Source organism: Schistocerca piceifrons, chromosome 3, assembly GCF_021461385.2.
Source record: "Schistocerca piceifrons isolate TAMUIC-IGC-003096 chromosome 3, iqSchPice1.1, whole genome shotgun sequence".
Lineage (NCBI taxonomy): Eukaryota > Metazoa > Arthropoda > Insecta > Orthoptera > Acrididae > Schistocerca > Schistocerca piceifrons.
The window spans coordinates 309,025,786-309,049,514 of NC_060140.1; the positions used below are offsets into that span (position 1 = coordinate 309,025,786).

The 23,729-nt window shown below is 39.9% G+C and overlaps 1 protein-coding gene and 1 non-coding gene across 2 annotated transcripts in view; one reads left to right on the plus strand and one right to left on the minus strand.

Moving 5' to 3' along the window:
• Positions 1-8,185, minus strand: part of LOC124787893 (vacuolar ATPase assembly integral membrane protein VMA21 homolog) — a 38,015-nt gene extending 29,830 nt beyond the window's left edge. The window contains exons 1-3 of the mRNA XM_047254864.1: positions 7,986-8,185; positions 7,458-7,563; positions 2,660-2,804 (exon numbers count right to left, since the gene is read on the minus strand). Of these exons, the coding sequence (XP_047110820.1) occupies positions 2,662-2,804; positions 7,458-7,563; positions 7,986-8,006 (270 nt within the window). The 5' untranslated portion in view covers positions 8,007-8,185 and the 3' untranslated portion in view covers positions 2,660-2,661. The remainder of the gene's footprint in view (positions 1-2,659; positions 2,805-7,457; positions 7,564-7,985) is intronic.
• Positions 8,186-22,231: 14,046 nt separating this feature from the next.
• On the plus strand, positions 22,232-22,306 carry Trnas-cga. The gene has a single exon. It is a non-coding gene; the product is annotated as a tRNA-Ser (tRNA).
• The last annotated feature ends 1,423 nt before the right edge of the window (positions 22,307-23,729 follow it).

Sequence of the window (23,729 nt, forward strand, 5' to 3'; positions counted from 1 at the left end):
CTACCAAACAAGATGACAACTCTTCTTCAATAAAGCACAATTACTACTTCTCACACACTGTTAATCCACTATTTCATAGCAGCCTCGTCCATCTAGCCCTTGTCTTGTACGTCAACAACAACTGGTAGTATTTCAGGTTTTGGCACTGTTTTGCACTTTAATTGGATTAAGTTTAGAACCGTCAGCACAACATGAAAGGAAAAAAGTGTAGTGTCTTTTTTCATGTCCACTTCTTTTTATAGTTACAGTTTTAGCACCTTTCATAGCAACAGTTCTTGCACTCGGCAAATCAAACGTCAGAGGAATTTCATCCATATGCACTATTTGGTTTAGTTCCACACTGGCTTTCTTTCGAAGCTGCACTGTAGTGCTACCTTACACTATGTACTTGAGTCATTTTTGTACTAATTCTAATGCCACTTTGACAGTGTCCCTGAATCCATTTCCATATTTCATCTCTTAGTTTTGGCCATTTTGCATTCAATCCTGTATTTACACATTTGGTCTTAATTTTTTTCCCCCCTTCTTCTTTATTAGTCCGCCAATTGCGAATGGCTTTTTCTATTGGCCAGGGGGCCAGAATACTGCTCAGCTGCCCTGTTTCCATGTTGTTCTGCATATGCTTTTACTTCTAATTTATAGCTTTCATCACATGAATACCTTTTATTGTTTTCCATTATGAAATTAGCTACTAACAAAAATATTCTACTGTTACCAATAACACAAATCACTTTCAATTCAAGTTCACTGGCGCCTTAGACTGCATTGACACCTAGGCTAGACAGTGATCTGGGTTTGTGATGGCAGGGTGGGAGGGATACAGTGTTAGCAAGCTTGTGAATCCCTGGAACTCATGTTCATCTCATCAGTGCACTGCTGCTGCCAGTTGAATCCAATGCTGCCAGATAGAGTGTGTTTTCCTGTGGCTTAGAACATACAGCCATTTTTAAGACTGGTGGGAATTGTAAATGAAACTCTGGACATTTTTATATTAATTTCAAGTATAAGATACACCTGAATTTTTGAGGCAATTTTTCGAAGAAGAAAGTGCATCTTATAGTGCATAAAATATGGCATCTTTTGATACACGTCTTCCAGTTGCAATGCTGTATAATGTGGGCTTAATGTTACACGTTCAAAACTCTTTTCACTAAGTCAATAAATTACTCACTGTAAAAGGTTTTTAACTCTTTTTATGGTTTTTTATGTATTACAATGATCCAATACATGTCCATGCTTGCTGATGATGTTTCACTCCCTGTTACCTTAAATTACCATATCAGTTTCCTGTCATTCATTATTTCAGGACTGTATGCACACTGTAGCATATATTAAATGGCTTGTAGTAACTAGCCTGGCATTCATATTGCAGAATAATTAGCACATTAAGCATAAACTAATCATGTTTGAATGAATGATTCTAGAAACAGCAGCCTCAATGAGATTGCCATATTTTTGTCTGTGCAAAAGACACCTCAACAAGCATGTTATCCTATTATCAGCAATGAATCTCAGCACAGAATTATATCTAAAAAACAAAGATGATGTGACTTACCAAACGAAAGCGCTGGCACGTCGATAGACACACAAACAAACACAAACATACACACAAAATTCTAGCTTTCGCAACCAACGGTTGCCTCGTCAGGAAAGAGGGAAGGAGAGGGAAAGACGAAAGGATTTGGGTTTTAAGGGAGAGGGTAAGGAGTCATTCCAATCCCGGGAGCGGAAAGACTTACCTTAGGGGGAAAAAGGACGGGTATACACTCGCGGGCACACACACACATATCCATCCACACATATACAGACACAAGCAGACATATACAGAGGCCCTCTGTATATGTGTGGAGGGATGTGTGTGTGTGCGCGCGCGAGTGTATACTCGTCCTTTTTCCCTCTAAGGAAAGTCTTTCCGCTCCCGGGATTGGAATGACTCCTTACCCTCTCCCTTAAAACCCAAATCCTTTCGTCTTTCCCTTTCCTTCCCTCTTTCCTGACGAGGCAACCGTTGGTTGTGAAAGCTAGAATTTTGTGTGTATGTTTGTGTGTCTATCGACGTGCCAGCACTTTCGTTTGGTAAGTCACGTCATCTTTGTTTTTTAGATATATTTTTTCCCACGTGAAATGTTTCCTTCTATTATATTCAGCACAGAATTAGTTTTACAGAATCATTCCACAGAATTAAAAACCTAACAAGTTTAAAAGTAGAGGGCTCCCAGAAGGAAAAAAGGAAGTAATGTATGGTTTTGTCTTCACCCACCAGTACATCTTATCCCATTTACAACTTTTGTAAAGTTTTCTTTCTTCTAATAAAAAATTGTGAACTGATAAATTACTTGTAAGAAAAAGATATACCTGAAAAATGTAAGTCAGGTTGATTCATAACAAAAATTATTACATCAGAGGAATGATTATTCAAATCACAAATTGTGTTTATATTGCACTATATATAAAAATGCATTTTACCACTTTCTCATCTTACATTATCTTCACAACTAGAGAGACAATAAAGAATCATTACATAAATTATTCACACAGCAAGTAAGAAAATCACACAACTGTCACCAAATAAATACTGATAAAGCCTTCAACTATTAAATTTTGATGAATAATTTAAATTTCTACATGAATCAGAAGATTGACAAAAAATGGGCATCACCTTTAATCCCGTTTGGTAACAGGCTTAGGAGGTTCAGTCTCTGAATATGCTTTAATTATGAAAAACACCAATGAAATGTGCAGTACTATTACTGCAGTTATCGCTGAATACACATTAGCCTTGATAGAGTCATCAGACAGGATACCTGAAAGGAGATAATATCACTGGATGCATAATTTATGTCTATTATCATAATCATCATATCAGTGTTTTACATTGTATTGTTACATACACAGTGTGGAAAACATACATTCAGCAATGTTGTTTCTGTTGCAAAGAATTAAACTTTTAATTTGAAGGTCTACTTTGGGGTCATTGGAAGTGTCTGATTCCACCTGTCTTCTTTGACCCATGATGGAATGGTGTGCTGTGTGACGTCACTGTTGTGTGGTGTTTTTGAGTTTGTACATCTTTGTTGATGCCATGTTGTTGTACTTGATGGTGCTCTATTGTTGTGGATGCTGATGAGTTGAGTTTAAGGTGTGTTACTGGGTTCATTTAAGTCTTGGCTATCACTGTGATAATGTGGGTTTACTTGGATTTGAGCAGTTAGTGCTATAACGTGGATTTGGAAGGGTTTGCTTTGTTTTCAGGGAGTTGTTATATAGTTTTTTTTCTCTCTTTGTTTATGTTTTGGCAAATTGTGAAGTTTAGTCTGTTTTATATTCATGGTATTTCGGTTGTGTTTTAATTGATTGAATCAACTTTTTTTTTTTGGGTTTTGGTTTCAGTGGTGTTCTGTGAGTTATGTAGTGGTTTGTGGGTTGGGGGGTTGCGGTTGCGTTGTTTGTGGGAAGAGACCAAACTGCGAGGTCATCGGTCTCGTTGGATCAGGGAAGGACGGGGAAGGAAGTTGGCCGTGCCCTTTCAGAGGAACCATCCCGGCATTTGCCTGAAGCGATTTAGGGAAATCACGGAAAACCTAAATCAGGATGGCCGGACGTGGGATTGAACCGTCGTCCTCCCGAATGCGAGTCCAGTGTGCTAACCACTGCGCCACCTCGCTCGGTAGGTTTGTGGGTTGCCAGTAGGTATCTAGAGTTGTGCTTGAACTATGTATGTCAAGTAAAATGTCCGATTCCACTTTTTGGAACTGCAGATTTTGGTTTTTGGTATTTTGGACCTCATTTGAGCTATACGAGTCAAGTGAAGTGTACACCTGTTGGTTTTGTGGCTGTAGCTTTATGTCTTGTATAATATTTGTTTTGGGATGGTGCAGTGTTTTGTATTATTATATATTTAGCTTGTCCCCACCCTACACCCCCTATTTCCCACAGTTGTTCTGTTAGTCTAATTTTATTGTTGGAGTGAGAGGTTCTTGTGCAATTTTTATTTCTGTTTGCATTTGCTGGTACATGTATGTATTGGCAACATTGTCGCCATTCATATACACTGGAAGTTGGCGTTTCCACCATACGCTTCCCTAATTCCCTACTTTTAAAAAATGTAATTACAGTATATCAGTTTCATGAATACCATATTGGATACATACTCACATAGATGACAAATGTTACATATATTCCTCCATAGTTAGCTCATTTACTTAAATACTCTATTATTGGTCTCAAGGCTACTTTTTCTCATTTCTAACAATGTGCATTCAAATATGAGAAACGTGCTTTTGAAACTGGTCACACAGTAATACAGGAATAACACAAAAAATTTTTGACACACAGATACTACTATAATTGCTAACAGTTGTCTGAAACTGATTTTTAAGTACCCTAAGGATTGTGTGCCTTGTGACATTTACAGACCTGGCATATAAATAACACTAACTTTGTACTGAAAACACAAGATTTCAAACACTGTTGTGTGTAAAACTTACATAAACAAATTATCACCTACACAAATGATTTCATTTATCAATTTAATATACAGCCCAACACAATAATTCATAATGTTTGTATAAAGTTGAAGCTTTATTTCGGAAGGGGAAACGAAATTCACTTCACTATTTTTTACCAAACCAAATAGGTCATCGTTGAACAGACGGATGTCAGTGTCCAACAGCACAATATTTCAGCAAGTGACCATGTTGCCATCATCAGGTGCTCTGATGAACTGGCTGCTTAGGGGCCATCGCAGAACTTCTGTTTCTTCCATCCCTTCCTTCAATCTGCCACACAATGAAGAAGATAGAGATATCGCACAGTGAACTAACTGACTTCATGGCAGGCACAGGAACAGCAGATGTGCATACCTGGGCATGAACCTAGGATGATTCAACTTGATAGGGGGAGGAGAGATGTCTGATGGAGATCTCCGACACCACAGCACATCAAACTGGAGGGGGGGAGGGACGGGGGGAGGAGGAGGAGGAGGAAAGTTCTCACATTCAAATTATTCTCTGAACCAAGAGCAGGTTCAAATCTGAAGAGGAAAGCTCTGAGATATTTAGCCAGTCATGGAACATATATAGGAAAGACAGATGAGAGGCCACATGAGGAGGAGTGTCCATGCAGTTCACAAAAATATTGTCTCTGTTGAGGTCCAAGTTGAGTGTGACAGTGAAGTCATCTGGTTGCTTGTAGCACGTGTAGATGAAATCAAGTTAATTGTTCGATGTTTTACTGGCCACCCAATTCTGTTGTGACAGTCAAAGAGCCATTCAAACAAAGTCTACGGTCAATAATGTAAATAATGTAATGTTGGAGGCAAATTTAACCTGCTGAGTAATGTTTGGAGATGGTATGACTAGTCCAGAATGAGATTTTCACTCTGCAGCGGAGTGTGCGCTGATTTGAAACTTCCTGGCAGATTAAAACTGTGTGCCCGACCGAGACTCGAACTCGGGACCTTTGCCTTTCGTGGGCAAGTGCTCTACCATCTGAGCTACCGAAGCATGACTCACGCCCGGTACTCACAGCTTTACTTCTGCGAAAGGCAAAGGTCCCAAGTTCGACTCTCGGTCGGGGCACACAGTTTTAATCTGCCAGTATTACTAGTGTCCCATTTGACACAATCCAGTCATTTAAATATCTGGGCATAACGTTGCAAAGCAGTAAAGTGAAAAGACTATGTGAGAACTGCGGTACGGAAGGTGAATGGTTGACTTCGGTTTACTGGGAGAATTTTAAGGAAGAGTGGGTCACCTGTAAAGGAGACTAAAGGTTGCTGGTGCGACCTATTTTCGAGTATCGCTTGAGTGTTTGGGATCCATATCGGGTAGGATTGAAGGAAGACATCGAAGTAATTTACAGGGGGATGGCTAGATTTGTTACTGGTGCATTCGAACAACGCGTTAAGTGGTAGAAAGATGCTTTGGGAATCCCTGGAAGGAAGGCAATGTTCTTTCTAAGAAACACAACTGAGAAAATTTAGAGAACCGGCAATAGAAGTTGACTGCTGAATGCTTCTACTGTCTCCAACATACATTGTGCATCATGTCCATGAAGATAAGATACGAGAAATTAGGGCTCATAAGGAGGCATCCAGACAGTTGTTTTTCCCTCACTCTATTTGCGACTACCGACAGCAAAGGAAATGACAAGTAGTGGTACAGGGTGCCCTCCGCCACACACCGTACGGTTGCTTGCTGAGTATCTATGTAGATGTACAGGAAGAGGAAAAGGAGGGGAGAAAGTGTCATGTCAGTTCCTAAGTTATCAGTTTATCAGTGCACTTGATGATGTCAATGCTGTTGGCTGCTGAAATATTGTGCCCATTGAACACTTACACCTGGTTGTTCACCTATGAACTATTTCATCATGCAGTAAACGAAGAAAAGCTAAAGAATCACAATTTTGTATCATCTTGCCAAATTTTATCAAAAACGAAGAGGAGGAAAAAAAAAAAAATTCCACGAGTGGAAATGAAAGTAAACGTACAAAGCATCAGACAGGGCACAAATGCCTCCTTTTTCAAATTAACTAATAATTGCTGCTACACCCAATCAGTGTATTAAAAATTCATATTCTATGGAAGTCATTTTTTAAATAAGTTCTGTTGATAAGTACAAGAAACTAACACCCTTCAGTTTTTTCTCTGAACACTGACAAATTTTGCAGTTCAGATTTTGTTACCAACACAGTGACACTCCCAAGTGCATAGTGTTAACAAGGGTTTAAATGATTATGACTGGTACTGATAACACTGTTTTTAGGGAACCAAATATTTTACCTAAGTGAAATGAATGCTAGGCTTCCACTGAAAGCATTTCATATGGGCTTAGCAGGACAGAGGTATGGAGATCTTGTGGCCCATTCCACCCATCAAGCTTTGTGCAAGTTTGGGTTAGTGGCTGAATAAAGTGTTCTGCAATGAATCTGATTCACAATTGTGTCCTTCAGTAAGAATCACTTTGGTATCACCCCTATGACACAGAGAAGGAGCATCCTTTGTGACAAATGACAGTTCAAACAACTCTCTTCCCTAAATGTATACCTCATTCATAAATACTAGGCCACACATTATATGCCTATTGTTATCCACGGGCTTACGAACTTCATGAATCAAATCAAAGAAAACAAATTCCTGCCATTCCAATGGGTTTACATTGCATACACTACATGTAACTATTCATTCTTCACTGTACTTTCATTACAGTCCTTCTGAATACAGGTCTTGAAGTGATAAGTCTTCACAACTTCTTTTTCCTCGCAGGAAAACCAACTATATTGTTCGGGACGACGCTGTAGTGGCATGTTGTAGCCGTGACATGCTAATGTATAATATTAATTAAATAGGCATTACATGGCTACGTCATGATAATCGGCTCGATTGCAGTGATTATAAAATTGCATGAGGAAAACAGCAAAATTATAAATGAAATATATGATTCACCTCTTCCACTTACCGTTAAAAATCACATACTTAACACCAAAAAATGTCGCCACGGGTAATATCATCACGCCGAAGCAGTACATAAATACTGTCCTAATTATGTCGATGTCCGACGAACCCTACAAATAAGCATGAAACTCAATATTCTGGGATGTTGACTAAGCCATATAGATAACATTAAAAGAAAAACAAAAAACACTGACCACTTCATTTATAAATGAAGTGTACCGGAAAATAATGAAACTTGCTAAGAGGAAATTAAAATTTTTTCTGCTTGAGAACCACTACCACTCCACAAAAGAATTTCCGTAGATTTCCGGTTACTAAATCTACATGTTGAATAACATTACCGCAAAAGCCAATAATGGAACAGACCGCATGTAGAGGAATACTCTCTGAGTTTATATATTAGAATTGTGAGCTTATTAACACACAACAATTCATAAAGTGTTGTCAGCAGATATGGTCTACGGAACAAGCAGAAAGCTAAATTACTATCAACACAAATATCCTCAATACAATCACTTCCACACGCACTTACTTTTGGTATCCTGTTAATCATGTCACCACAGTTGGTGCACACACGAATATAGGAAAATAATGCCCGACGGCTTCACACGCTTTATCAGCTGCACCTTCGCCAGTCACATGTCTTTACTAACCAAGTAACCAGTGTTTATCTGCTGCTTTGAATATACATACACAAGCGATGATCGACTGCAATGATGCTATTGTCACTTTTGTTTGCGCACCGGCAGAGACCTCAACTACCTTCCAAGAATAGCCCGTCCACAGGCCACGATCTATCTGCGCAGATGAATGCGCAAATGTCTGAGCACGCAAATAATCGTTGCAAATACAGTGCGTTCATACGATAAAATATACCTCGTCGGTCCACACTCACTTGGTCCAATCTAGTATCTACTTCTCACCCGCCATCTGTCGGTCTACAAAAGATATTTCAGCGGCAAGTGGCTATGCTCTCGCAACATTAAAGTTTAATTCATTTATACAGAATCGTAATGGAGGAAATTCTGTTATGGTCTGTGATCGCAAACTATACTGAAATAAAAGACGCAGTAAACAGAAAGATCAATCATAGTTATTTAGACGTTGGCTGCTTAAGCGAAGACAATTTTCGCACACAAATTTTCTTTGCGAGTTGCAACGCGAAACTGATAACTGGCATAGTTACTTGCTTATGTATTTGTGAGCATAATTATCTTTTGAAGCTCACAATTCCACGCATAGCCTGGAACAAGACTTATTTGATGAGAGCAATTCTTCCACATGAGTGGCTGGAGACTCCTGGCAACAGGAAGAAGAAGACTTTTCACCATTGATCTAAAAAATTATACTGCAGTTTCGGAACAAACATTGAGTGAAATTATACCCCACATACACAAAGCTATGTTCGCTGTCCTGATGGAGGATTTCACAAATTCGCACCTGTAAGTCACTGTACACATGGAGGAGAAACACAAGACTGAAACAACAGTTTCCTCAGATACGTTCACACGCGAGATCTGCAGTGGTCTCCGGTTCATACGCTACGATTTGTCTATGCAAATGTAGTTGGTGCCCCAAAAAGTTTTTTTATATGCGTACACACGATGCCATTTTTCTATTCAACTTTGTGCATGCGCATAAATTTTCAACAGCGCAACTACCCATGCATATTTGTAGAAGCGTAATTTCCTGGAAAAGGAGGCCGAACAAGCGCATTCCTTCCCGCCTTCGGTGGCCATCCTTAGGTATGTCCATACGATGCCTCTTTCGTCGTGCGCAATCAAAGACGCACGGGAACCAAACGTCATTCACAAAGATTTGTGGGACGAACGCATGGGCGTTCTCGTGTCCATACGTTGCTTCATTGTGGAAGCTTCTTTGCTTGGGAGCTTCTGCTGCGTTTTTTGTGATGAAAACGCGACAGGAAAAGTAAACACAAAAACTGCTGTAGGTAGAGAAATATCTAAATAACAGAGGTACGAGAAAAATAAAGTGATAAGAAGATTTTGTCTGCAAATTTCAAAGGAGGTCACAGTGAGATTTTAGATTTTCTACTTGGTAAAGTGCAGCGATAAGTCTGGTAACATAAGTTCGTTAGCTAGTAAATGGCGACTTACACACCAGTTTGAACTACTTATTCCTCATTTCAAAACAAAGCATTTCAGTGATTATTCTTGTAACTGGTAAATATTGAAATGAAGATCTTAGTTGATATGTGAAGGTTAACTTTCAGTGCGTCATTTGTATTGAGTTTGTTTACACATCTTTAATCACGAAAGATGATATGTGGTTAGTATCGTCGCTCTCGACAAATTTGGAAATTTCATAGATGGCGGAATCAACTAGAATGTAGTTTGTCTTTTTCAATTTAGTATTTTTTGCATTACATGTGTACTTCACTTCAATTTTTCTTAGTTTTTTGAGGTGCTAAATATACCCCATCACTTCCTTTGTTCAAATGTCAGGCTCCCCAGTTGATCTCCTTTTAAGTCGCCACAGCATTAATATTCGTCCACAGTTTTGATATAGGAATACACTTTTCATAGATTTCTGGCTTATTCTTCTCAGTTTTTCTACTTCTAAACTTACAGTAGCTTATTCTTTACAAAAATATGATCGAATACATTTTATAAATTACTTGATGTTCAGTGCAATAGATCTCGAATTTTCATTCAAATAATCATCAGAAGGGGCAATGCAGACAACCTTCTTCTTCGTCATTTATCATCTATAAATGCTTCCTTTGGAGTCAACAGACTTTATTGCCCATAATTCGCTTCACAGCATAGCCTCAACATACTACACAATCAAACACACACCGTCCTCAGCTACCTGTCATCTGATAAAAAGCACAAACATTCCTCGTCACTGTAGTTTTCCAAGTAGAAAATTTAAAATCTTACTGTGACCTCATCCTGAATTTTGCAAAAAAACATTGTTGCCACTTGGTATTTCTCGTATCTATGTTATTTAGACACTTCTTTACTTACAGTCGCTTTTGCTTTTTCATTTATTGTCGCCTTTTCATCACAATAAATGTGGCATGACTTGTCAAGCACAAAAGGGAATCCATAACAGACTGTGCAATTAGGCAACGTGTGGACACAAGAGTGCACATGTGTACTTACCTTCTTTCCACAAATTTTGGATGTGTGCTTTATTCCAGTGTATCTGCGATTGTGCACGCAGAATGAGGCATTGTGTGGACGTACCTAAATTTAAACTCGTTAGCGTCCACAGATTTGAGCAGTTTTGTTCAACAAACCAACTTCCAGTTTTTCTTACCTCTCACACCTGCACAAATCTTCTGTCTACATGCAACCATCATCTGTACAGACATGATGTGCGTAGACATTTGGTCAAACAGATCGTTACTTGTGGAAGGGAAAGGGAGAATTTCTAGATCCTTGTTGCTTCTTGCTATTGCCAGGTATCTTAATATTACTGCCAGCCACTCATGTGGAAAATTTGCTCTCCTCATACAAGATGCTGTCGATATTATGTAAAAGAGTTATGAACTTCAAAAAGTAATTATTTGCTTCCAAATACATCCACAAATAACTGCGACAGTCGTCAGGTTTGCTCTGCAACATGCGAAGTAAATTTATGTACAAAAACTGCCTTTGCTTAAGTAGACACTATCTAGACCAGTCTGACTGTTCCTTGTGTTTCTTCCATTTTGTTTGCATTGTTTTTTGCAAAACAAGTTGTAAACAAAGATCATAATGGAATTTCCTTCCTTACGAATTTCTGAACAATGAATTAAGCTGGGTTCCCACAGACATGAATTTCTTACAAGTGCATTCCCACACCACTACCATGACATGCACATTAGCCTTTCCACACACCTGAGTTGGAAACGCCAATTATGTGACTGTGAAGTGGAATTATATGTACTGGAGCTGTGCAGCTTTCAGGTGAAGAGCTTATAGTGATGTTTACGAAAAAAAACCGACCCACACATGTTGGATGTGGAAATAGGAATCTCGCAGGAATCGCTTGGAAACATCAAATACACTAATAGGAGTGTTATCTGATGAGAACGATGTTTCGTTCGAAAATGATTTTCAAGTGAGTAAAATCAATTCTGAAATCTTTTGACACATATTTCTCACTCTGTACAAAAGTCTGATGCAAGTGCCAGATGCTGTTCCAGCTAGCATTAAATTATTGAAATATCTGGAAACTGGAGTCACTGCAATATACATATTGTATTCTGAAGGGAATTATTTCTAAATTTTTATGTTATCTACAGGACGCTTAATGTACATCGGAAAGTAAAGGTTTTTCTCCCAACAGTTCAGCCTTTTTTAATTTTCAGATTTAGTCACGATTCTAATGGGTCACAAGTGCTGTAAATATACTTTTGTTTTAACAGTATAAATTTGCAACCAAACACTATAGTACTGTGCAATACAGTCATTACTCAATTATAGCGCCAATACAAACAGTGTTACATTTACACAGAATTATAATGAGGGTGAAGAGGAGTTCTAAATCCCTAAAGCCATAAATAAATTTCCATTTCCTGGTAATATTTACAATCAGACAAAAGCAAAATATTATCATTATACTGAAATAAAAAATGCCTTTATATTATTGACTGTTCTGCAGTAATACGAATCTCAGCCAGCTCACACTATCAGTTTCAATACTTTTCAATCTATTTCACCACTACAAGCAATGGTTTGTTTCTCTGTTACAATTAAGTGATTATAATGATTTACTGAACTCTAGAATGACATTCCTATCCCACAGTTTTAGAACATTTTGTCAGTTTGGAAAGTATTTATTTACTTAGTGTGTAGATAGTATGTTTCCACAAGTAAGTTGACTTACGCGAGTGGTGGTGGGGGCATGCATGTGTAAAAAATTGATGCCTGTGGTAACTTGGCTTCAAACTGTGATGGCGTGAGAACATAGGGGTGTGACGTTGAACTTTCTTTCCTTGAGCCAGTTTTACAATCTTCGATTAGCAAGCAGTTAAACTCTATTCTCGGAAAAACGTGAGAAATGCGTTTTACGAATCCAGAAGAATGCATAACTGGAGAATAAACTGGATATGGCTTAACCAGCGATTTCTGGCCAGTTAACGAGCTTAACCAGGGAATCGTTTCCATGATGGCAGGAATAGTGACGGAAGCAGAGAGCAGTGATGAAATTTTGGATGTACTCTTGATGAGAATGAAGAAGAAGACAGTAAGATGCGGATTCTAGGTTTGTTTATCAAAGGAAGCCATATTTCGTCTTTTCAATCTTGCACTGTATCTGAGAAGCTGGGCTGAATGATGGACAGGTAAGACTATTACTCTGTTTATAAAATAGGACTATAGTAACATGCATTCGATTTCAGTTCTTTGTGAATTCCATTATGTTATTTGTGTAAAGCAGGCACAGTAAAACGACGATTTGTGCCAAAATAGATTTACCTGGTGTGTGTTACAACTGCTGCAGTAGTGGAAAGGACTGTTTCGTTCTATTTAGCAGCCAGTGACATAATATACGTAACTAAATTGAAAAAACTACCTCAGTTATTGGTAAATTAACAGTTTCTTCTGTTTTAGGCAAAAACCTTATGATTTTTCATGTCGCAAAACGATTTGATACAACAGTAATGTCCCAATTTCATTCAGTCACAGTATGTCAGTAGCAGAAAATTTTGTTCCACTCTGTTTGCTGTTGGGAATGACTCGTTATGTAAACACCACAGCAGTGTGAGAACGACTTTCCGCTTTTTAGTGAAAAGCAGAAAGTTGTTGCTCCATAGCAACAACATTGTCTCCTATCTACCACTATTCACTTCACTCTGTGAACTATTTGTGCTTACTCAAGATACGATTAACAGGAAAGTAGCATTTTTTAATGTTATGCTTCCCGAGCTACAGAGCATAGTTGATGTATTTCTCAGTTATAAGTATTATCCACATAAGTCCTCCCACACTGTCACAAAAAATAGCTGTATATATATGTTATGAGGGCGGAACAGGAATCTAGTTATTGAATCTGTGTAACTGTAGCATGTGGAAGATGTGCTTGGTATGCTATGTTTTTAACTTGCCTTGAATATCAAGTTATTTATGTCAAATTGTAGCTGGCTGAAGATAACTTAAATTGAAATATCTTATATTCTACTTGTGTGAAGTGCCATTTTTTCTGAAACTGATGGCTCATTATGAATGTGTAATGTAACAAAAAGTTTGATAGTGCACTAATGTCCTGAGTTCACTTAGCCACACCTATAACAGAAAATATTATTCACTCTTATCTCCCTTTGGAACAACACTTTGCTTCTTTTAGTGAATGCTTCAGAGCAACAAAATTGTCCAGCACCTAGCATTATTCCCATAAATACGTAAATTGTTTGTGCTTATTCAAGCTAAATTTAACACAGTAAAGTCGAGAGGAGAGTCAATTTTTAAAGTAAGATATAGGATATAGCTGTTGTTCTCAGTTATTAGTAATGTCCACATATCCACATCCATATTTATCATAAAGTAATTGTTGTCTGTGTGTTATAAGAATGTAGGTACCTGTAATTTAGCTAACAGAAATGTTTAGTTATTGAACACACAGAGCCATGTCAGTGGAAAGAGTAGCTGCCAAGTTACGTTTTAAAATTTCTCTTGAATTGTCACTCAAATTGTCTCCTGTCGTTATTTTCTTTCTTTCAGAAATGGCTCTGGTCCACCAATGAACCAGCTACTACTGACACTCAAATATTTTGCCTCTGGTGATTTACTCCTTTTGACTGAGGACTTGATTTGGATGGGCAAGAGGAGAGACAACAGAATTATTAAAAGGATGTGTATGACACTGAACAACATGTACAAGAGACAGTTTTGTTAATTATTTCAGTTCTCTGACATAATTAAATGAAAATAAAATCAACAAATGTATATAGATTAATATGTTTTTGTTCTGAAATAATTTGTTTCAGTTTTTATTTTCTGATCTTCATTTTGAGCTTATGGTCTTTTTTTTACCAAATACAGTTATTCATCCCTTCCTGGTTCTTGTCATACTACTTTTGAAGCAACAGCATCTGCAGCTCTGATAATTACTCCAAATTTGAGGACAGGTATTTTTATTTTGAAAACAAAATTCACATTTCTAAGCTGAGATGACTAGAAAAGAAGGGTGAACGTAGTGAAGGTGTCACACCTTCAGTTACGTCCCCCACCCTCCCACATTACATGTAGCTGCTAGAGATGATTGCACAAACCAAAATTATATATGAAATAGTTACTGTTCCTCAAATATTTGGGTTGAGTTACAGTAACAACAGCCTCCAGTTTGATATGTACCACAGCTACATTTCTACACTAGGATTAAGAAAATGATAATGGTTGTTTGTTGTAAATTTTGGCATCGTATTCTACATGTGTAATAATCACATCTTCATCAGAAGACGATTTATATATACCCCAAAAAAGCAGAACTGGATGCGCAAATAGTGGTCAGTGAGTTAGCAAAGGTAGTTTCTACAGAACACCCATTGCAGCTGTAATGAATTAATCATTCTAAGATGTGGAAACGACAGCAAACCAGCTAGTAATATCTCTCAGAATTGTCAGCCAAATCAATCGCCGTGATGTTTCTGTTGTCACAGTTTGTTGGAGAGTGAAAAGACCAACTATTTCCCAAAGCGGACCACACTTAACAATTGGTTCTGTATTATTTGCCTACTTATAATTCATCATGTACCATACAGCTAAATTTGTTGGAATACTATCGTGTCTAGAAATGTAGGCTCTGAATTGAGCTGACTGTGGCGTCCTTTTGTAGACAACTTAATCAAATCTTGTGTTTCATTGTACACAAGTTGGAACTTAAATTTCACGTATGGGGCACCACCAGTCTGTAGTCTCTGCTATCTCATACGGGCATAATATTTACGTGTTTCTTTCTTGAAAAAAAAAGTATGACTGTTTTAGCTCTCTGTTGATGTATGTAAAGTTGTCTGTAAATGGAAACCATTACATATTTTTCCATGCTTACTTGGAAATCTAGAAAGATCTCTTACTGCTTAAACAACAAATATCTGATCGTTTATCTAATTTCGAGACAGATCATCATATTGTAACATGTAGAAGAAGCCTACAAAATCAGTTAAATGTTTTGCAGTAAGATTTTCGTTGAATGAAGTCCCAGCTGTTTTCGGATTTTCTACTACACTCTTGAACACATTTACAGTATTTGCCACTCTCAAAATATCCTCAAGGGAATAGTTTTGGTATTTGGAACGCTCATCGCTCATATCAGACACACTATTTCTGCAGAAGATGACTAAGTAAATAAGAAAAGATGTATGCGAAAATACCCAGTATGCTTTTCAGTTGTTACTAACTTAACTGGACGGGAACGCCATTCTGTGAATAACTAACTGGACGATAAAGTGGCGTCATACAACGTGCACTCCAAGTTAACCTGTGGTTAGCCTATTCCTCAGTTAGATATCCCTGGATTTATCCAGAGACTGTACAACTGGGCCCTAGTTCGACAGACGGTGGGTGGGCAGTAGTCGAAAACTTTTTCTCTGTGAATGCACCAGATTTGCAGCAATTTATGGTGTGCACAGGCATTTGTGCAGATATCTCTGCAGACAGATCGTTGCGTGTGGTGAGGCCTTAAGAATATTAAGGCCAATTCACATGTGCTGTGACGACACGTCATGTCAAAATATTCCACATTGCACTTCTTATGGGGGCATTTACACTGCCTGTCAATGGACTATCACATAACGCCGCTGGGAAGCTTTTTCGGGAGACCTATCTTCGCAAAGCTAACTCATGTTATTGTAGTGGATTTTGTGATTCTATGCCATCTTAATCTTTCTTTCTTTATTTATCTCCTTTCTTTTTGTGACAAATCTTTTTTAAAAGATGATCACAGTCTCTTACTCAGAAATCTTACTATGGAAAATTACTTAAATGACTACTTCATAAATACTACAGTCAACCTAAGTAAAAACTGCTTTAGGATCAGTAGAACCTCAGTTCCACAAGAACAAGATGTTAATTCAAGATTGCTATGTCCCACAAATAAATTAGAAATTTTAAGGATAATAAAAACAATGGTAAGCAAATGTGTAGTGTCATGAGAACTTCTCTCATATATGATAAATACATCGTTATCAGAAGTAGAGTTTCCACAAAGATTAAAAACTTAGCAAATAAAAACCATCGTATAACAGGGGCAGTATATATGAAGTGGTAAACTTTAGAGCAATAGCTTTGGAATCTGTATTTTTCAAAAGTAACAGTGACAGTCATGAAATATTGAATTATAAAAAACCTTGAAAAATCCAATCTCTTGTCTGTAAACTGACATGGTTTCCACAAAGGAGGGCGTAGAGAGTCGGCTGTTACCCAGTCCATTGAAAGTATCATAATGGGATTACCAGAAACAACAGTATAATAAAAATAAACTTGGACTTATCAAAGCATTTGATACTGTCCAACATGACATCTTGCTAGACAAATTTGAAGCTACTGGTAAAGGAGACATGGTGAAAAAAATTGATTTATTGATATCTCCATAACAGCAGACAGGTAATAGAAATTACTGTCCATGGAAACTAAGTTGACACTTAGCACAGTGGCTAATGGGAGTGGTTGTAAAGGTATTTCCCACTACAATTGCTATCATCAGCCACCACATCGAATGTCAAATAAGTTTATGCAGACATTGCCTCTGCAAACACTAAAACCCAAAGGATTGTTTACAGGTCGGATTTTCAACTGTACCAGTTGGGGTACCACAGAGCCTGACCGAAAAACAGGACTAAATCCATAAACAATTATGTGCACATAGACAAAAATAATTCAATCTGTCGACCTACTACAAACGGTCAGGATGTGGCATGGAAGTAATGAAACCAACATCAATGCAAAGTTGCTGTTACAAGCAACCTAAATGCCAACTACCAATATCTGCAGAAAGCAACTTACTAGGTAAGTATTGTGGCAGCCACATCTTGAGTACATCAATCATGATAACTGGCAGCCAGATGGAGTGCAAGGAGATAGTAAAAAATGTTGAGGAACAGGTGTATCGACCTTTGGCACCAATGTACAACACCTGTCGAATCCATCTTGAAGAGATGGAGGACAGCGTGCCAATCTGTTAACATTTTGGACATCCTGGACACAACGAGTGCCACTACAGAGAAAGTAGATGGGTATTCGACTACCGTTAACGCCACAAGACGTCATCAGTCACAACAGTCCTATTAGGATGTTCAAATTTGACTAGATACTGTGTATCCATTCCAAAAGGTAAGTAATTCGAGTTAAAGTGTCCTGAAAACTTACACTACGTCTTGTTACTCTACAAAATCTGTTTTCCAAGCCTTTTACGTTATTTCTCGTATCACAGATTTGAGGATTCTGTACAGGAAAAATTGTCAGAAGTAAAAATAAGAGAATTTCTAGTGACTAAGGCAAGATTAAATTAACTAAGCCAAACTTGATGACAGACCCATTGGAGGCTTTTGTGTCCAAGGTAATACGTCCCATTCACATCAGTCAACTGCAGACGATTATAGTCGACTTCTGGGCAAAAGATTATCTCCATACCCTGCATGAGGTCACTCGCCAACACTCTGTAGTCATCTCCTACCGGCATTCAGAGTTACCAGCCACTTACCTAACTTCCGAATTTGGGAAAATGGAGCAAGAAGGCCATCTATCGAGTTGATGCTGCCACAGATGAAAATCCTCTATGGACAATACTTACTGAGATGGCAAGAAATCTTATCGATGGCATTATTGATGGACAGTCAGCCTGGGCTTCTTTTTCTGTGAAGTGAAACGCTTATAACCTCCTGCTAAAGGCGACCATGTTCTCTAATACAAAAGCAACTGTGCTGAAGGTCACAAATACATCGTTTGTCGCGTTTACAGAAAGTAGTCATGATGTTATTTTTGGATGGTACTTCTTCTAGGCATCAGAAGCAATCATAGACTGTGGAAGATCAGAACTCCAGACCGACAAAAATATTCGAACAAGCACACATAATAAAGCTTGCTTTTGGCTGCTGTTTGTCGATGAAGACACTGTTATCCCGCCATCAACGAGATGAATTTTAGTAAGTTATTAAGATGCCTAGTTAGAGCAGTTCCAAGCCCTCTCCTCCCCCTCCTCACCCTCCCCAAAGGCCCATTTTACTACGCCAATTTGGAGGAGCATAAATGGCAGAAAATAAAAAAATGAGGGATGTGATGTTATTCTATTGGCTGTGGCGTAACAGTATTGTTACCAGATTTTCTATGTTTATTTAGGTTTGATTTAAACAAATCAAAAAAGTTTTGCATCACACCGTTTCCCAGAACTCTTGAAGATAGACGTTGACTGTGGATATTGTATCACAGACACAGTCCCTTTGATTGTTCAAGGACGTCACTAAACACGCCCAAAGATGTAAACAACCATGCATGAGCAGCGCCTATAAGACGGAGGGGGACCGACAACTGATCACTTCCAGTCATTCCACCAGGAATTCCACGGGTCGTGTTGTCTGTATTTCAACCATGCCTAGATGGTCAACACCGCGGTTCGATCGCGTCTGCATTGTTACTTTGTGCCTGGAATGGCTCTCGACAAGGGAAGTGTCCAGGCATCTCGGAGTGAACTGAAGCGATGTTATTCGGGCATGGAGGAGACACAGAGAGACATGAACCGTCGATGCGATGCTTCGCTCAGACCGCCCAAGGGCTGCTACTGCAATGGATGACCGCTACCTATGGATTATGGCTCGGAGGAACCCTGACAGCAACGCCACCATGTTGAATAATGCTTTTCGTGCAGCCATAGGACGTCGTGTTACGACTCAAACTGTGTGCAATAGGCTGTATGATGCGCAATTTCACTCCTGTCGTCCATGGCGAGGTCCATCTTTTCAAACACAGCACCATGCAGCGAGCCACAGATGGACCCATCAACATGTCGAATGGACCACTCAGTGTTGGCATCACATTCTCTTCACTGATGAGTTTCACATATGCCTTCAAGCAGACAATGGTCGGAGACGTGTTTGGCGGCAACCCAGTCAGGATGAACACCTTAGACACACTGTCCAGCGAGTGCAGCAAGTCGTAGATTCCCTGCTGTTTTGGGGTGGCATTATTTCGGGCCAACGTACACCGCTGGTGGTCATGGAATGCGCTGTGACAGCTGTACGATATGTGAATGCCATCCTCTGACCGATAGTGCAACCATATCGGCAGCACATTGGCGAGGCATTCGTCTTCATGGAAGACAATTCGCGCCCCTATCGTACACATCTTGTCAGTGACTTCCTTCAGGATAACGACATCATTCGACTAGAGTGGCCAGCATGTTCTCCAGACATGAAGCCTATCGAACATGTCTTGGATAGATTGAAAAGGGCTGTTTATGGACAATATGACCCACCAACCACTCTGTGGGCTCTACGCCGAATCGCCATTGAGGAGTGGGACAATCTGGATCAACAGTGCCTTAATGAACCTGTGGATAGTATGCCACGACGAATACAGGCATGTATCAACGCAAGAGGACATGCTACTGGGTATTAGAGGTACTGTAGAGCAATCTGGACCACCACCTCTGAAAGTCTCGCTGTATAGTGGTACAGCATGCAATGCGTGGTTTTTATGAGCAATAAAAAGGGCGGAAATGTTGTTTATGTTCATCTGTATTACAGTTTTTTGTACAGGTTCTGGAACTCTCGGAACTGAGGTGAGCAAAACGTTTTCGATGTGTGTATTTTCCAATCATCTTCATGGTGATATTTTATTATCTGCCTTTAAAAAAACAGCTGCCTATGTATTTATATCATCCTTCTCTTTATAACGACGATGTATATTCCAAATTTGGCCAGCAGGTGGTGATCTGTGTACTTCACCTTATCTTAATTAGTACAATTTATGATCCAGTTTGTATGCCACTATGAAAACATGGCTGCCTCTATATTTATGTTCCCTTATGTTAATGACTATAATTTATGATGCAATATGGCCACAGGGTGATTTCCAATGTGTCATCTGCAGCACAATTTATGACTAAAATGGATGCCATTCTCAAAACATACCTGCCCAAGATGAGTCCTGAAGCATAACCTTACAACTAGACATGTAAAAATTGCTGGAAGTTAAAAAAAGTCTAAGTAGAAATATTTCTCCAGATATATAAATGCCTGTATTACATTTAAAAAAAAACAGTGTCCCACACAAGACGTAACTAAATCACACTGTGGAGTTGCATAAATAACATGTTACACTTATGTCCCATGGCTCTGAGTGTAATTCCCCCACCCTTTTTCATCTAAGTTCAAACAAATTCTGCCAACCAGCTGCCAGATCACATGTGCTGTTACCACCACTGCTGGGATAGGATTGGAACAATTATGTCTTTATTATTTAAACAAACATTGGATTGTGGAGTGCCCCCCTCCCCCCATGCTAAATCATGCTGTCTGGAATACTCTGTATTATATAGCTGCAGGCGATGATTTCCATGGTGACCGAGTGTTGTCAGGCTACAGCACCGACTGCCGCCTTTTTATACTGCCCACCACCACACTATGCTTGTTAAGACTACTATAGTGGCATCCAGCAGCCACAACCTCAGCCAGCTTAAAGTTGAAGTGTGGAAGGCCTTGAAAAGTGAAGCCAACAGCACTGTGCAAGACGAGAGGGATGGATGGATGTACACAATGTGATCAAAAGTATCCGTACCCCGCAAAAACACATGTTTTTCACAGTAGATGCATTGTGCTGCCACCTACTGCCACGTACTCAATATCAGCGACCTCAGTAGTCATTAGATATCGTGAGAGAGCAGAATGGGGCGCTCCGCAGAACTCACAGACTTCGAATGTGGTCAGGTGATTGGGTCCAGAATGAGATTTTCACTCTGCAGCAGAGTGTGCGCTGATATGAAACTTCCTGGCAGATTAAAACTGTGTGCCCGACCGAGACTCGAAATCGGGACCTTTGCCTTTCGCAGGCAAGTGCTCTACCAACTGAGCTACCAAGCACGACTCACGCCCCGTCCTCACAGCTTTACTTCTGCCAGTACCTCGTCTCCTACCTTCCAAACTTTACAGAAGCTCTCCTGTGAAGCTTGCAGAACTAGCACTCCTGAAAGAAAGGATATTGCGGAGACATGGCTTTGCCACAGCCTGGGGGATGTTTCCAGAATGAGATTTTCACTCTGCAGCGGAGTGTGCGCTGATATGAAACTTCCTGGCAGATTAAAACAGTGTGCCGGACCGAGACTCGAACTCGGGACCTTTACCTTTCGCGGGCAAGTGCTCTACCAACTGAGCTACCAAGCACGACTCACGCCCCGTCTTCACAGCTTTACTTCTGCCAGTACCTCGTCTCCTACCTTCGAAACTTTATAGAAGCTGTCCTGCAACCTTGCAGAACTAGCACTCCTGAAAGGAAGAAGTTTGGAAGGTAGGAGACGAGGTACTGGCAGAAGTAAAGCTATGAGGACGGCGCGTGAGTCGTGCTTGGGTAGCTCAGTTCGTAGAGCACTTGCCCGCTAAAGGCTCGGTCTGGCACACGGTTTTAATCTGCCAGGAAGTTTCATATCAGCGCACACCCCGCTGCAGAGTGAAAATCTCATTCTGGAAACATCCCCCAGGCTGTGGCAAAGCCATGTCTCCGCAATACCCTTTCTTTCAGGAGTCCTGGTTTTGCAAGCTTCGCAGGAGAGCTTCTGTAAAGTTTGGAAGGTAGGAGACGAGGTACTGGCAGAAGTAAAGCTGTGAGGACGAGGCATGAGTCGTGCTTGGGTAGCTCAGTTGGTAGAGCACTTGCCTGCGAAAGGCAAAGGTCCCGAGTTCGAGTCTCGGCCCGGCACACAGTTTTACTCTGCCAGGAAGTTTCAGGTTATTGGGTGTCACTTGTGTCATACGTCTGTACGCGATGTTGCCACACTTCTAAACATCCCTAGGTCCACTGTTTCCGATGTGATAGTGAAGTGGAAACGTGAAGGGACACGTACAGCACAAAAGCATACAGGCCGACCTCGTTTGTTCACTGACAGAGACTGCCGACAGTTGAAGAGGGTCATAATGTGTAATAGGCAGATATCTATCCAGACAATCACACAGGAATACCAAACTGCATCAGGATCTACTGCAAGTAACATTACAGTTAGGTGGTAGGTGAGAAAACTTGGATTTCATGATTGACCAGCTGCTCGTAAGCCACACATCACGCTGGTAAATGTCAAACGATGCATCGCTTGATGTAAGGAGCACAAACATTGGCCGACTGAACAGTGGAAGAAAGGTTGTGTGGAGTGACGAATCACGGTACACAATGTGGCGATCCGATGGCGGGGTGTGAGTATGGCGAATGCCTGGTGAACGTCATCTGCCATATGTTTAGTGCCAACAGTAAAATTCGGAGGGGGTGGTGCTATGGTTTGGTTGCGTTTTTCATGGAGGGGGCTTGCACTCCTTGTTGTTTGGCCAGCCACTATCACAGTGCAGGCCTACATTGATGTTTCAATCACCTTCTTGCTTTCCGCTGTTGAAGATCAAATCCGGGATGGGGACTGCATCTTTCAACACGATCAAGCACCTGTTGATAATGCACGGCCGGTGGCGGAGTGGTCACAAGACAATAACGTCCCTGTAATGGACTGACCAGCACAGAGTCCTGAACTGAATCCTACAGAACACCTTTGGGATGTTTTCGAACCTCGACTTCGTGCCAGGCCTCACTGACCGACATCGATAAATCTCTTCAGTGCAGCACTCCGTGGAGAATGGGCTGCCACTCCCTATGAAACCTTTCGGCACCTGATTGAACGTATGCCTGCGAGAGTGGAAGCTGTCATCAAGCTTAAGGGTGGGCCAACACCATATTCGATTCCAGCATTACCGATGGAGGGCGTCACGAACTTGTTAATCATTTTCAGTCTGGCGTCCGGATATTTTTGATCACATACTGTACATGTGCATGAACAAATTTCTCACCACTTTACACCCAGGAGCGGATAAGAGGTGTCTTTCCAGACCGTGGGCCTCCTACCAGAGACAGCATCTAAAAGGACTCTGATACTTCAACAATTATGTAACACTTAACAAAATCATCTATAATCACAAAACGTAGGCAGTGTGTGCATGAACTTGCTTTACTACTAGTTGCTTGTAGTGCAATGTGGGATCTACAATCTGTGTACACTATCTGATCATAAAATACATACCAGTGAACATTAATATGAGGGGTGTCACCAGTTGAATCACACACCATATATAAAATCAGAAATAATT